Raw genomic sequence first — 13,770 nt, 5'->3', positions numbered from 1 at the left:
TAAGCCGCCCTGAGTCTTCGGAGAAGGGCGGGGTATAAATGTAAACAAAAATAAATAAAAAAATAAAAAAAACAACCAATAAATAATATTATATTACATATGGAAAATCATTAAGCTTAATGTTTAAATACACGCCTTGAAGATCAAATGAAATAATAGCAATCAATATTGATTAGTTCAATAGAAAGTTCATAAACTGAAAAGTGTTCCAGAATTTTAAAAAAAGGAGTCACTCTGTCAAGAAAGAAATCGTATGTAAGCAAAATGTCAGTTTACTGTAAAATGCAGTAATTAATGTCTATGTTTATTTGGCAGACTCAGGTTTAAAATCCTAAGCCTTCCACTCTTTTGAATCAACATATTACTTTATTTGTTGGCCTTGAGACTTCAGTTCCATGTTTATGTAAGGGTTTTCCTGGGCTTGTATATCTCACCATTTTAGGCACTAAATAATAAACCATTTTTTTTAATTATTTAGTGCCTAAAACTGGTGAGATATACAAGCCCAAGAAAACCCTTACATAAACATGGAAATGATGTCTCAAGGCCAACAAATAAAGTAATATGTTGATTCAAAAGAGTGGAAGGCTATATATCTATATACCGCTATATACCGTGTCCCAATATAAGGGACATGGTGGCTTAGGGGCTAGGACGTTGAGCTTGTCGATCGAAAGGTCGACAGCTCAGCAGTTCGAATCCCTAGTGCTGCCGTGTAATGGGGTGAGCTCCTGTTACTTGTCCCAGCTTCTGCCAACCTAGCAGTTTCGAAAGCACGTAAAAATGCAAGTAGAAAAAATAGGAACCACCTTTGGTGGGAAGGTAACAGCATTCCGTGCGCCTTTGGCATTGAGTCATGCCGGCCACATGACCATGGAGACCTCTTCAGACAGCGCTGGCTCTTTGGCTTTGAAACGGAGATGAGCACCACCCCCTAGAGTCGGCAACAACTAGCATGTATGTGCGAAGGGAACCTTTACCTTTACCTTAATAAACCAATCTAAAATATTAATAGCCATATTTTTCTATGACTTCCTCCACCCCAAGAAATTATTTACCCGACATTTGCAATTTGAGATATATCATTTGAATAATGGTCAAAATTATCTTCCAAATGTATCTTTAATGAAGGAAATAAATAGAGTTATATCTAAAAATAGAGCCAAGCTCCTGTCATTATGTCAAAGGAGCCACATAATTACTTTCTAAAAGCATCAAATATGTACTGTCATGAATTATTCGTGTTAATTACCTATCCTATCATAATTCTTCTAACTGATACTTAGAATGTAGATGTTTTAACCCTGTTGTTCATATGAAGCTTTGGACATTGTGTGTTTTCCATGTATTGTGAACCATATATGAATATTTTAGACATACATAAATCTGATTAACCTTTTAAAGGACATTGGCTGAAATGTTCACTTATTAGTCTATTAATCAGGGTTTACTATGTGTGCATTTGTGTATGCATGTTTACTTATACTATATATTAGTGGAAAAGATTTACTTTACAGAATCCTGAATTTGAGGGCTAGAAATTTCTATCAGATTAGAGGATTATAAACACCCATTCAGAGTTCTTTGGAGGATTTGTACCATCCAATTGCCTTGAATATCTACACTGAATTTAAATTCATCTCTAAGGCAACTTCTGTCCCAGAGTGAACACAAGCTTATGAGGCAATTTTTATAAAAAAAATCGCAGCAGACTGAGAAAAATTGAAAACAAGTCCCCGCCCTGATGATGTTGTTGGCATACTCCTCCTTTGTAGGTGTTATGTTTGATTATTTTTTTTAAAAAAGGATTATATAATATATAGCAGTTGTCTGAAGAATTAACTTAAGCTTTCATGTTCAGAGTTCCAGCAATTATATCGGTATGGCTATTCGTGGTGGTCATCTTATTTGCGCCTATAACCTAGGAGGCTCCGAAAATGAAATACGAGTAACGGAAAAATTGTATGAGAAAACCACTAGGGACATAGCTTTGGATCAAGTCACATTTAAGAGGTATGGACCCTTAAAATAGATCCTTTCCAATTACTTTGCACTCATATTGGAAGACTTTCAGTTGTATGCATTTTTCTTCTTCTCTAGAATTTACCAGTATGCAGAATTAGCATACAAGCATGCTGCACCCTCAGATTTGTCAGCCAAATACGAACCTCAAGATCCCAGCAGGAATAGTAACACTCTTCTTAACTTGGATCCTGACAAAGTGGTCTTCTATGTGGGAGGATATCCACCCGAATTTACGGTAATAGCTTTATGTCTCATGTGAATATTAGAAAAAATAAATCATTATTTTTTGTAATCCAACAGATGACGCTTCTGTCATTAATTTTACCATACTGTTCTTACAAAAAGGTACTTGGAAATAATATCTCCACTGAAGGATACGCCTTGAAAGGTTATGTTGTTGTTTATTTTTCATCAAATTCCATGTCCCAGCTTTGAAACAAAGAGCAAAATTTTGAAAATGGAACAAATTGGTCACCTTCCATGATTTGTTTGATTTTTGGAGTTATAGAAAAAGGTTAAAAGAATGTATAGATTTGTCAAAACTATCACATTTTTTTAATATAAATATAAAATCAATTTGGTTTCAGAAACAGACTTCATCAAAAACAAGAATACTTAAGTTTCTTAAACCACATCAAGCAACTGTTTAAGGCAGGGGTGACAAACTCAAAGCCCACAGGTCAGATCTAACCTGTAGGGTGCTTACCTCTGGCCTATGGGGTTGCCCTGGAAATAGTGAAGGATTGCCCCGCAGTGCCTTTGCCAGTGAAAATGGAGCTCCATTTTCGCTGGCAGAGGGTTACAGGAGGCCATCGCAGCCAAAAATGGAACTTGGGAGCCTGTTTTCACTGGCAGAATGCTCGAGCCACAACAGGTGCCCTGACACAAGTGATGTTGAGCTGGCCATGACCACCCCAGCCATGCCTACAAGCCCCTCCGATATCAAACACAACCCTGATGTGGCCCTCAATGAAATCGAGTTTGACACCCCTGCTTTAAGGCATGCTTCAGCTGATTATTTTCCCACTGTGGTATATTAGGCAAAAAAGAAAGTCTGTTGAAATTGAAATTCCTTAAAATAATAATTATAAAATAATTGATTTAAAGTTACTATTCCAGATTCTGCATATACTTTCAAGTAAAATAGCACTATTTATCTTTGGACATAAACAATTCGCAGAGTTTTCTGGGTCACATTTTTGAAGTGACTTGGCATTGCCTTCTTCTAGGATGTTAAGAGATAGGCTTCAAGCTGGCTTCATGCCTAAGGTAGGATTATAACTCATGGGATCCTGTTTCTAGCCTTTAACCTCTAAACCAAACGGGCTCTCAAATATAATTGCAATCCATATAATTAAAGAAGGTAGAAATCCACATCCACATGTAACTTGCTTTAGAATAGAATAGAATAGAATAGAATTTTTATTGGCCAAGTGTGATTGGACACACAAGGAATTTGTCTTGGTGCATATGCTCTCAGTGTACATAAAAGAAAAGATACGTTCATCAAGGTACAACATTTACAGCACAATTGATGATCATTAGAAAATTAATCTGAAACATTTCAAAAGCTTTTCAGCTTCTAAAAATTTTAATGCAGCAGAATCTACGTCCAAAATATCTATTAATAAATGTAAATTGTCTGATGTCTAGTTTTAATCAATCTAGACTGAGATGGATAAATTATGTATGATAACACTCACTGCAATAATCCAGCCAACAAAACAGTTAATAATGTCTACCTTAATTAATAATATGGGTTTATACTTTCCATAGAATTTAGAACCTTTACGATTTTAAATTCACTTTATATAAGCTTCATAAAAAGATCAAGGCAATTAATCATATATAAATTATTTAGTATAAACCTCTTATAATACTGGGCTCAAAATAACTATAAAATATTTATATCACTTAATAGGGAAACCATCTAGGCTGGAGGCTTTCTGCTTTTCACCAGCTGAATTGTCTCAAATATTTTTTAAGTTCCATAGCTGCTTTCAAAATTCTTGCACAATCCTGTGGTAACAGTTGAATATCATATTCACTCAGAATATTACTCATTTGCTGTTGATCTACCGTATCATCACAAAATTATGTATTTTATATTAAAATACTAGTGAGAAAGTGTAAATTAATTACATTTTGTGTTTTTCTTATTTTAAATAATGTGCGGATAAATTACTAGTTTTTTTCATTATTTTCCCAATATTTACCGTATATACTCGAGTATAAGCCGACCCGAATATAAGCCGAGGTACCTAATTTTACCACAAAAAACTGGGAAAAACTATTGACTCGAGTATAAGCCTAGGGTGGGAAATGAGGCAGCTACTGGTCAATGTAAAAAATAAAGATAGAGCCAAGTAAAATAACATGAATATTTATTTGAACGAAAAACAATAAAAGTGCAAAAGTGCAAAATGTTCGGCGCTCATTTTTATTATGCAGCGCCCCCTGCTGGACATCTATCAAAAATACAGTATCTTTTAAAAGTACATCGAGATGTAGACTCGAGTATAAGCCGAGGGGGCCGCTTTTCAGCACAAAAAACGTGCTGAAAAACTCGGCTTATACTCGAGTATATACGGGTAACTTTAATCTTTTCAAAGAAAAGCTAATCTGATCAACCTAAAAATTATCTATCTGCTACTTGGATGAATGTAAACTGTGGGATTCTTTGTATATTCTAGTAAACATTCTTTAACCATATTTTTCATAAATTTGCAACCAAGAATTCTATTATTCCTTATCACAGAGACAATAACACACCTTATGAGGCTTATTTGCATCTCTTATCATCAGTAGGCTAGTTAGAATCTCAATTACATTCCAAAAAACTCTCATGTTTGCTGTTTGATATAATCAAAAATTATCATCTCATGTAAAAAAAAGGTGCTAAAATATCATATATTATTAGCTGGACTACTGTCTGTTTTCTTTCATTTTTCAACACAGTGTTAACATGAATGCAATGCTTAGATTACAAGTAGTCCTAAACCTATAACCACAATTGAGCTCAAAATTTCCATTCCAACTTCATTTGTGAATGAGAGCATGCTATTAACTGTATTTGTTTTATTTAGAATATGAAGTCATGGTGAAGAGATTTTGGTTAATCTAGAATATTCAAATTCTGCCCCTCCCCCCCTCAAGGCAACTTCAGCATCCTGTTCCTGGTGTGTTTGTTGCCATCCTTTGGGGTTTATTATCCCGTTTCTCCCACTTCATTTATTACTCTAGCTTATAACCATGGCTAGAGGCTTTATAAGAAATATTTGATTGCAAACTTGACATGATATCACACTACTTTCACAGGTTTTCTATATTGTAAGGATGATAAGTTAAGAGCCAAATCTTTATCTCTGTGAGAAATGTGCCAGCATGAGAAATATGTACTAAATCTTTCTGCTCATGATCTATTTTCTTTTCTATTTGCATTACAGAATGACAGGGTTTTGTTGCAGTAGTTTTAGATGGGACACTGAGGGGATAATTGATTTTGCATACTTATTGATCTGCTGAAGAGTAAACACCAATTGTCTCAAGATTTTTTCTGCCTGTTTTCTTTATTCTGAAGAATGGTTATAACTGCATGGTTGACTTCAAAATAGATTGGAGGAATTGAGGAATGTTGTGTGGAAAGGAGATTTTTAATTATTAAGGCGAACATTCAGTGAATCAGTAAATCCCAAATATTCTGAGTTATTTTTGAAATCTTAAAAGCCAAAACCTTTCTTTTTAAGTTCTTTTAATTAAGAATTATAATTTTAAGGATATGGAATTCCGAATGTAATTGTAATGGTTGGGTCTGTGTAATGCAATGATGAAAATGTATCAGAGGCCACAGAATCTCATGACAATTGCAATTTCTATGTTTATACAGTACTGAGCATTATTGAAAAAATTTTTTGAAGAGTGTTTTTATTCTTTACAGCCTCCGAGGGTACTGGACTATCCACATTATGAAGGCTGCATTGAATTAGATAGCTTAAATGACAGAGTTTTCAGTCTGTACAATTTCAAGAAGACTTTTAATCTTAATACTACTGCAGTGCAACCATGCAGGAGGTAATTTTTTTTCCTAAATGTACTTTAGAAAATTATCAATGTGGAATATTGTCAAGCACATTCTATTTCTCTTATTCAAATATGGATAGTTATTATCAGCTTTCAAAAACTTCTATGTATCTTTTAAAATCATATTCAGATTGTAAGTTAGTCAAGTACACAGCAATGCTATTCCTTGTTCTTCTACCTATCAGCATCTGATCTAAAATAAAATATTCCCCTCCACTTATTTAAGGTGTTATGAGTTATCTTTAAGGTCAAATATAGGTAGCTGAAGTTTTCAGTGGGTTATTATCATTTTTGGGGATCTACGTGATGAAACTATGTAAACCTCTCAAAAAGGGCAAAGAAGTATTTTCTGAGAAGTGATTAGAATTAATAATGAAGGGCTCTTCGTAGGTTTGAGCTTGGGTAAATTAAGTGCCCTCTGGAGTCCTTGACTGAGGCATCCTGAGATGACAGTTTCAGAATATCTTTCAGAGCATACTGACTCCAATGGTCATACCTTAGAGACGGAGTCAATGGCATTAGTGTAAAGTCACATGGAAGAAATGACAAAAAATGCATGGTGCCAACGTGATGCAGTTAACCTTTTTCTACATGTATTGTGACAATATGTGCATGTATTAAAGAGATGGAATTTATGGCACAGTGCTGCTCTTGTCTTTTTTTATAAAAGAGGTAAATCCTATGAATGCCTCTGGGTTAGGTTCATTTCTGCGGAAACCAGTGCATGATATGGGTCGGCATTAGCTAGGCATTTTATTACCACTTGAAGAATGCAGTCAGTGGGAGCAGAAGAAATTAGACATTAGACCAGTGGTCCGTGGACTACTGGTGGTCTGCGAGAAAATTTTGGTGGTTCACAGAAAAATTATTTGCATTTTTATATTGCACTAAATACTATTTATCTTTTTTAAAAAATCATATTAGTGGTCCTCGGGATTTAAAATTATGAATTTAGTGGTCCCTGAGGTCTGAAAGGTTGATGACCCCTGCATTAGACTAACAACAATTAAGCTTATTCACAACTTCTTTTGTGTATGCCAAACTTCTTTTTCACATTTATAGATCTTATATTTCAATTCTCATTGAGCTTTACTTTAAAATATTATGTGCATTCCCTGATACTTTCCTTATTCTGTGGTTGAGCTATCACGTTGCATTAAGCAATAGTATGTTTGCTTTTGGTTTCATATGGCCAGCCTTGCGAGATAGTCCAGATGAGAAACACACCCAGAAATTCTAGTTCTATCGTTATTATAAGATTACATTAAGTGAATCTTTCAAGTCTGAAAATACATCTCTTCCCCCTCACCTTTACAATCCAAGAAATTAAGGAGCATTCCTTCTGAGATTTTTGCCATACATACATTCCTTTTACTGACTGAGCTACCTCTTATCTGACCCTTGTCTAGTCTACAGCTGTTCTTTCTGTCTCTCCAAGATCATTCATACATGCCATTACAATATGTTAGGTGGGACTGTGCATAAGCAATTGGATCAAGTCATCTTTTCAAAACTTTGAACTGAATTGCTGAATTGCTTCCAAGTGACAGGCTAAGTAGGTGTTTTCAAATAGATTTAGACTTTGATTAACTTTTGTGCAGGTGCTAAAGGTTTCTTACTGAAGCAACTTGATCCACACACTTGAAATCAAAGTTGAATTGCTATTGTATTTTATTTATCTGATGTATATCCCATCTTTCTTCAGGATTATACAGCACTTTTTTCTTTAATTCACCCCCCCTTCCCATTGCACTGGGATACCGAAACACTGTGTAAGTGGTCCCAAGTCACCCAGGGAACTTTAGTTGCTGAAAGTGAAGAACCTGAGTTCCCTATCCTAGTTCAATCCTTGAGCCACTATTCCTTGCTAGCTCTTTGAGTCATGTTTAAGCTTCTTAATATGTTCCTTATGAGAACCCACTGATCGTGTTGTTGATAGGAGAACTGGTGCTTAGCATGATGTTTGAATTGTGACTTATTCAATAAATACATTTAAAACAAAAATAGCTAAGGGCAACTTGTGAAGCAAGTTTTGAAATTCAAAGAAATTTGTTCATCTGCAGTTAAAGAAGGATAAAGAAGTTTGGTTAACTTGCAATTTCTTCTCAGCTTTATTTCAGAATTCATAAAACCAATTGTAAACTATTATTTAAACTTCATAAATGTGTAACAGGGACTATTAAAAACAATAAGAAAACAAATATCTCTGAAGAAATGACATAGCTTTAACATATAGTTTCTTTCCTTATGAGGGGAAACACAATTTTCACTTAGCTTGACTGTTTTCTTTGTTTAAAACATTTCTTGATATATCAAATATGCTTGATAAGATGGTAGCATTTTCACCTGCATGTTTCTTTATTTCAGATACAGAGAACAATCTGCTGAATTTTACTTTGAAGGCATAGGTTATGCATATATCAAAGCTTCTTCAGACACAGAAGTCATAAGATATGAACAAATCATTCAAACTACTTCAGATGTCGGGTTGGTGTTCTTTGCAGAAAATCAGGTAATTAATATTCATGTATGTATGTATGTATGTATATATATTTTTTCTGAGGTTTTTGCAGGTGTTTGTATGTAGGTCTTTGGTTATTCGGGTTTTCTCCCGCGTAAAATTGGAAGTGTCTTGGCGACGTTTCGACGAAGTCTCATTCGTCATCTTCAGGCTTCAGCTTCGTGCTTCTGGGAGCAATGTGTGATTGCAGCTGTTTCTTCCTTTTTAACTGCTAGTGGGGGTTTGAACTGATTGGGTGGGAGCTTGGCAGTGCTCTAATTGGATGGGGTTTTTTTGTGCGCTGATTGGATGGGGGTGTGTCCTGTTTGGGTGGGGGCTTGGTTGTGCTCAGATTAGTCTGAGTTGCAGGAGGATTTGAGCTGGTGAGCTGCATTGCTGTTGTTTGGGTTCGTGTTTGTGGTCGTGCCACATCTTCATAGTGGGTGTCAGTCTGCTGCATGTATGGATTGGAGGGGTTTGAAATGGCTAATGTTGCAGCTGCGGTCTGGCTTCTGGTCCTTGGTCGTGCTTCATGATCAGTGTGGGTTTGGGTCTGCTTTCTCGATGGATGTGTGGTGGTGACATCCTGTGTGGACCTCGTGAGTGTGGGTCTGGTGTCATTCCTCATGTTAGGGACTCGTTTGTCAATAAGGGCGGGTTTCCAAATGGCTGGTAGGAGGGAGGTATCATCTCGTTTGTTCATGCTGTGTGGGCGTTTTTCTATCTCGATGGCTTCTCTGATTATTCTGTTGTTAAAGTGTTCAGTTTTGGCGATAATTCTGGTCTTTTTAAAGTCAATATCGTGTCCTGTGGCTTTAATGCACGGTCCTGTGACTATGCACGGTCACTCACGCACTCGTGACGTCTCGCCTAGATTACTGCAATGCTCTCTACATGGGGCTCCCCTTGAAGGGCATCCGGAGGCTACAGTTAGTCCAGAATGCGGCTGCACGGGTGATAGATGGAGCCCCCCGTGGCTCCCGCATAACACCCATCCTGCGCAGACTGCACTGGCTACCTGTGGCCTTCCGGGTGCGCTTCAAGGTTTTGGTGACCACCTTTAAAGCGCTCCATGGCATAGGGCCGGGTTATTTACGGGACCGCCTACTGCTACCGAATACCTCTCACCGACCCGTGCGCTCTCATAGAGAGGGACTCCTCAGGGTGCCGTCAGCGAGGCAATGTCGTCTGGCGACGCCCAGGGGAAGGGCCTTCTCTGTGGGGGCTCCCACCCTCTGGAACGAACTACCCCCCGGACTTCGTCAGCTTCCGGACCTTCGGACCTTCCGCCGCGGGCTTAAAACATACTTATTTAATTGCGCAGGACTGAGTTAGATTTTAAATTTATGGGTTTTAAATTGGGTTTTATTTCTATATTTTTAATTATTGGGCTTTTAGAATAAGTTTTTTAATTGCTTTTATATTGTATTTATGTGTTTTTAAGTGCCTGTAAACCGCCCTGAGTCCTTCGGGAGATAGGGCGGTATATAAATATGATCAAATAAATAAATAAATAAATAAATAAATAAATAAGGTGTTGGACCAGGGAAGAAGTTGGTTCCTCTTTTTTGACTGAGTTCTTGTGTTCTTCAATGCGTGCACTTATTCTTCTGTTGGTTTGTCCAATGTATGTGGTGGGGCAGGCGGTGCATGGGATTTCATATACTCCTTGATTTTCTAACTCAATTTTGTCTTTGGGATTTCTTAGGATGGTGGATATTTTTCGGTTTATGCAGAATGCTGTCTTGATGTTGTGTTTGTGGAGTTTGTGAAACCCAAGCACTAGAAAAATCTGATCACAACCCAAGCTCTGGCTCAGATACGTAGACGACACCTTCATAATCTGGCCACACGGGAAAGAAAAACTTGACAGCTTCCTCACACACCTCAATAGCCTACACCCCAAAATACAGTTCACCATGGAAACAGAAGTTAACAACCAACTTCCCTTCCTAGATGTCTTAGTCTACAGGAAACCCAATGGCTCCCTAGGACACACCATCTACCAGAAGAAAACACACACAAACCGCTATCTGCACGCACTCTCACACCACCACCCAGCACAGATCAACTCTGTAGCCAAGACACTCATCTCCAGAACAAAACGCTTAGCTGCCGAACAACACCTAAAAACCGAACTACACACTCTCACTAACGTACTAACATCCAATGGATTCCAGAGAAATAAGATTACCAAACTAATCCAAAAAGAACCCCCCACTAAAATCCAAGACAGAGAACAAGAAAACGGCACAGCCCTCCTCCCATATATAAAAGGCACCACAGACAGAATCAGCAAGATCCTCCACAAACACAACATTAAGACAGCATTCTGCACAAACCGAAAAATATCCACCATCCTAAGAAACCCCAAAGACAAAATTGAGTTAGAAAATCAAGGAGTATATGAAATCCCATGCACCGCCTGCCCCACCACATACATTGGACAAGCAAATATTCAAATATGGTATGAAGAGTTATATAGCCATAAACTGTGGAGCTGGAACATTTATGTTTTCCTTTAGTCTACGTGCATGTAACTTAAATTTCATAGTATTTTCTGAATCTCAGTTTTCAGATTTTAACGTTGTCAAGCAGTTCAGTTTAGTAATACCTCCTGAGCACTTACGTTGCCAACTGCATTGAAGTTTTTGGAACATCACCGTAACTTTTTCACAACTTTGTGCTAAGTCATTTGTTTTTGTTTTTTTGCTAAGTAAATGGAACATTGATCATTGTACTGTCTTCAATCAGTCATTCCCACCAATACCCTCCAGTTGTTGCACAATAATGTTTGGAATTGTAATTCAGCAAATCTGTGGGAAAGGATAGCACTCTTTCTCTTCCTAAGAAGGAACAATTTGTTTTTTACTTTAAAATATGAAACCTGAAACAGTCAGACTATTAGGAAAACATATAAATATTAGGAATAAATATTTGGAATAAATTTGGAATAAAAGAAAATATGCCTGTTAATGCCTATTTATGTATTATTTTGCATAAAACATTATAGGACAAATTTATTAGTTTGCGAATTGAAAATGGCCGCCCAATATTCACATACAAAGTTGATTCACAACCTCCGAGAGAAATATCAAATGGAACCATGAGCAATGTAACAGAAAAACTGGTAAGTTTCTCTGCCCAAAACAATCTGAGTTGTTATCATTATGAAAATGCTTACAGGGTACCCCTTTGTAATATGCTAGTTATTTCATTAATCTTAGATACACACATGGAAATTTTTAAAGTTTACTCTTAAATTAAATATGTGGCATTGCTCCCAAATGTATATGTCAGCATAAGGGGACAGTATGTAGGAGATTAGGACTGTGTCAGTCCCACCACCAAATTTGTCATACTTTGGCTTTGCACCTCCACACAAAAGGTTCCCAGGTGGGTTAACATGTTTGGGAGCCTCCATATTATCAGAATCTTGATATGAGAAGGTTCTAAGACAGTCTTGTCCAGCTTTAGTGTCTTCTGGGTATTGAGAAGATGGGTGGGTTCCAATACCTAGGCTTCTCAGCAATGGCCATGCTGGCTAGAGAATTTCAGGAGTTGAAATCTACACTTAGCTTGGGAAAGACTAAACATGATTTAGTATTCAGCAGAGTGTTTGTGCCAGAGGTAGGAAATGGACAGGGTCAGCCAACAATGCAGAAACATCTCCAGTAGCAGTTGGTGGAAAACCCTTTTCCTATTCCCCCTGAATAAACAAAACCATTTTTGGGTTGTTGAACCATCACCCTGTTAACTACTAGCTCAGTTGTTGTTTTTTTAGTATAAAAAGGTGAGGGTTGCTGTCTTATTGTTTGCCTCAGGCAGCAGAATGTTTTCATGAAGATCTGAGAACAAAGACATCATATTTAGCTGCCAGCAGATATTACCCCAGCTGCTTATGTACCCTCTGCCTATAATATTAAAATCTAATGCCTGGGTCTCTCTGCGATGTTTGTGAACTGGAACTTCCAGTCAAAGGATGGCAGTGCTGAGCCCTTCCTCTCAGCACAAGTAGAGTTCTCAATTATTCTATAATAGTTGAGAAGTATTTCTCTATAGTTCCATCTGCACAGATGGAAAGGCAAGTTTGAAGAACAGTCTCAGAATCCAAGCCTAGGAATTACTTGCCAGGAATCATTTTAGAACTGGAGGGAGGCAGCAGTTACGAGATAATCTGAGATAATCTGTGAAAATCAGGAAATCTCTTTTCAAATTCCATTTTGTGGCCATTGTTTAGCAAAAGTCCATTTATTCTTTTATTACTATATTAACCAAGAGTCTGCACTATCTTATATCTTTCCCACATTCAGTTATATGGTATTAGAGATTTAAACAATTTTAAATCTTTATTAGGACTTATTGGTATCAAAATAAAAGCTATTAGCAGAAAAAATTGGCATAATGCAAAGGGCTCCTGTGTCATTCAAGGGAAATGCTTTTATATCATTATTTGAAAGTAAGGGGGTGGGATGAAAATGCTTTGTGCTTGTTGGCCACATCAACATTTTCTACCTTTTAGACAAGAACTGGAAGCTAATATATCTTTCTTGCAAAGTTTGTACTATGGCCTTTTAAAAACCTTCTATTTTAAAAGAGCACTTCCAGTTCCTCTCCCCTCTTGCTGATTAGCTGTTGGCTAATTGTACTTTAGTATTGTCTTAATGTCTGTTTCTTACGTATATTGATAATTCATTCTTTGAATTAATAATTAAAAACTAATTCAAAAAATATAAAAAGGCACAATTTTAGTAATAATAAAGATACTACCTGTAAATGTAAATGTTGAAATCATAATGAAATAATGAACACCACAAAAGGCTTTAAATCTGTCTGCTTTATTTGTTTCAGGTTATTTTACACATTTCTCCCAAACGATATATTTTTGGGGTTGACAAACTTAGATTATATGCCATCGTGAATACATTTAATTTTGATTCATATTACTTGGGAGGAATTCCAACCTCTCTAAGAGAACGGTGAGTGACAACCATCTTGAAGATAGGGACTGTTGCAGAGTGGAAAGGATGCATGTTAAGGCCTTGGCTATGCTGAATGCATTCCTGCCTCTGGATTGTGGGTTAGCTGGAGACTATTGCCTTTCTTGGGTTTGGGATTGATGCCTGGTATGGATATTGTCAATTATCTAGAAGCAACTTTATATA

At 36.9% G+C, this 13,770-nt stretch overlaps 1 protein-coding gene across 2 annotated transcripts in view; it reads left to right on the top strand.

The window, feature by feature from the left end:
* Positions 1-13,770, top strand: part of LAMA3 (laminin subunit alpha 3) — a 158,507-nt gene that overhangs the window by 131,132 nt on the left and 13,605 nt on the right. For both annotated transcript variants that reach the window (XM_058177795.1, XM_058177794.1), the window contains exons 57-62: positions 1,862-2,013; positions 2,101-2,260; positions 5,963-6,096; positions 8,473-8,617; positions 11,619-11,735; positions 13,457-13,584. In XM_058177795.1, coding sequence (XP_058033778.1) covers positions 1,862-2,013; positions 2,101-2,260; positions 5,963-6,096; positions 8,473-8,617; positions 11,619-11,735; positions 13,457-13,584 — 836 coding nt within the window. The remainder of the gene's footprint in view (positions 1-1,861; positions 2,014-2,100; positions 2,261-5,962; positions 6,097-8,472; positions 8,618-11,618; positions 11,736-13,456; positions 13,585-13,770) is intronic.

This window comes from Ahaetulla prasina, chromosome 3 (genome assembly GCF_028640845.1).
Source record: "Ahaetulla prasina isolate Xishuangbanna chromosome 3, ASM2864084v1, whole genome shotgun sequence".
NCBI lineage: Eukaryota > Metazoa > Chordata > Lepidosauria > Squamata > Colubridae > Ahaetulla > Ahaetulla prasina.
Note: the sequence above shows the minus strand (reverse complement) of the source record. Positions and strands in the feature narration are given on the sequence as shown.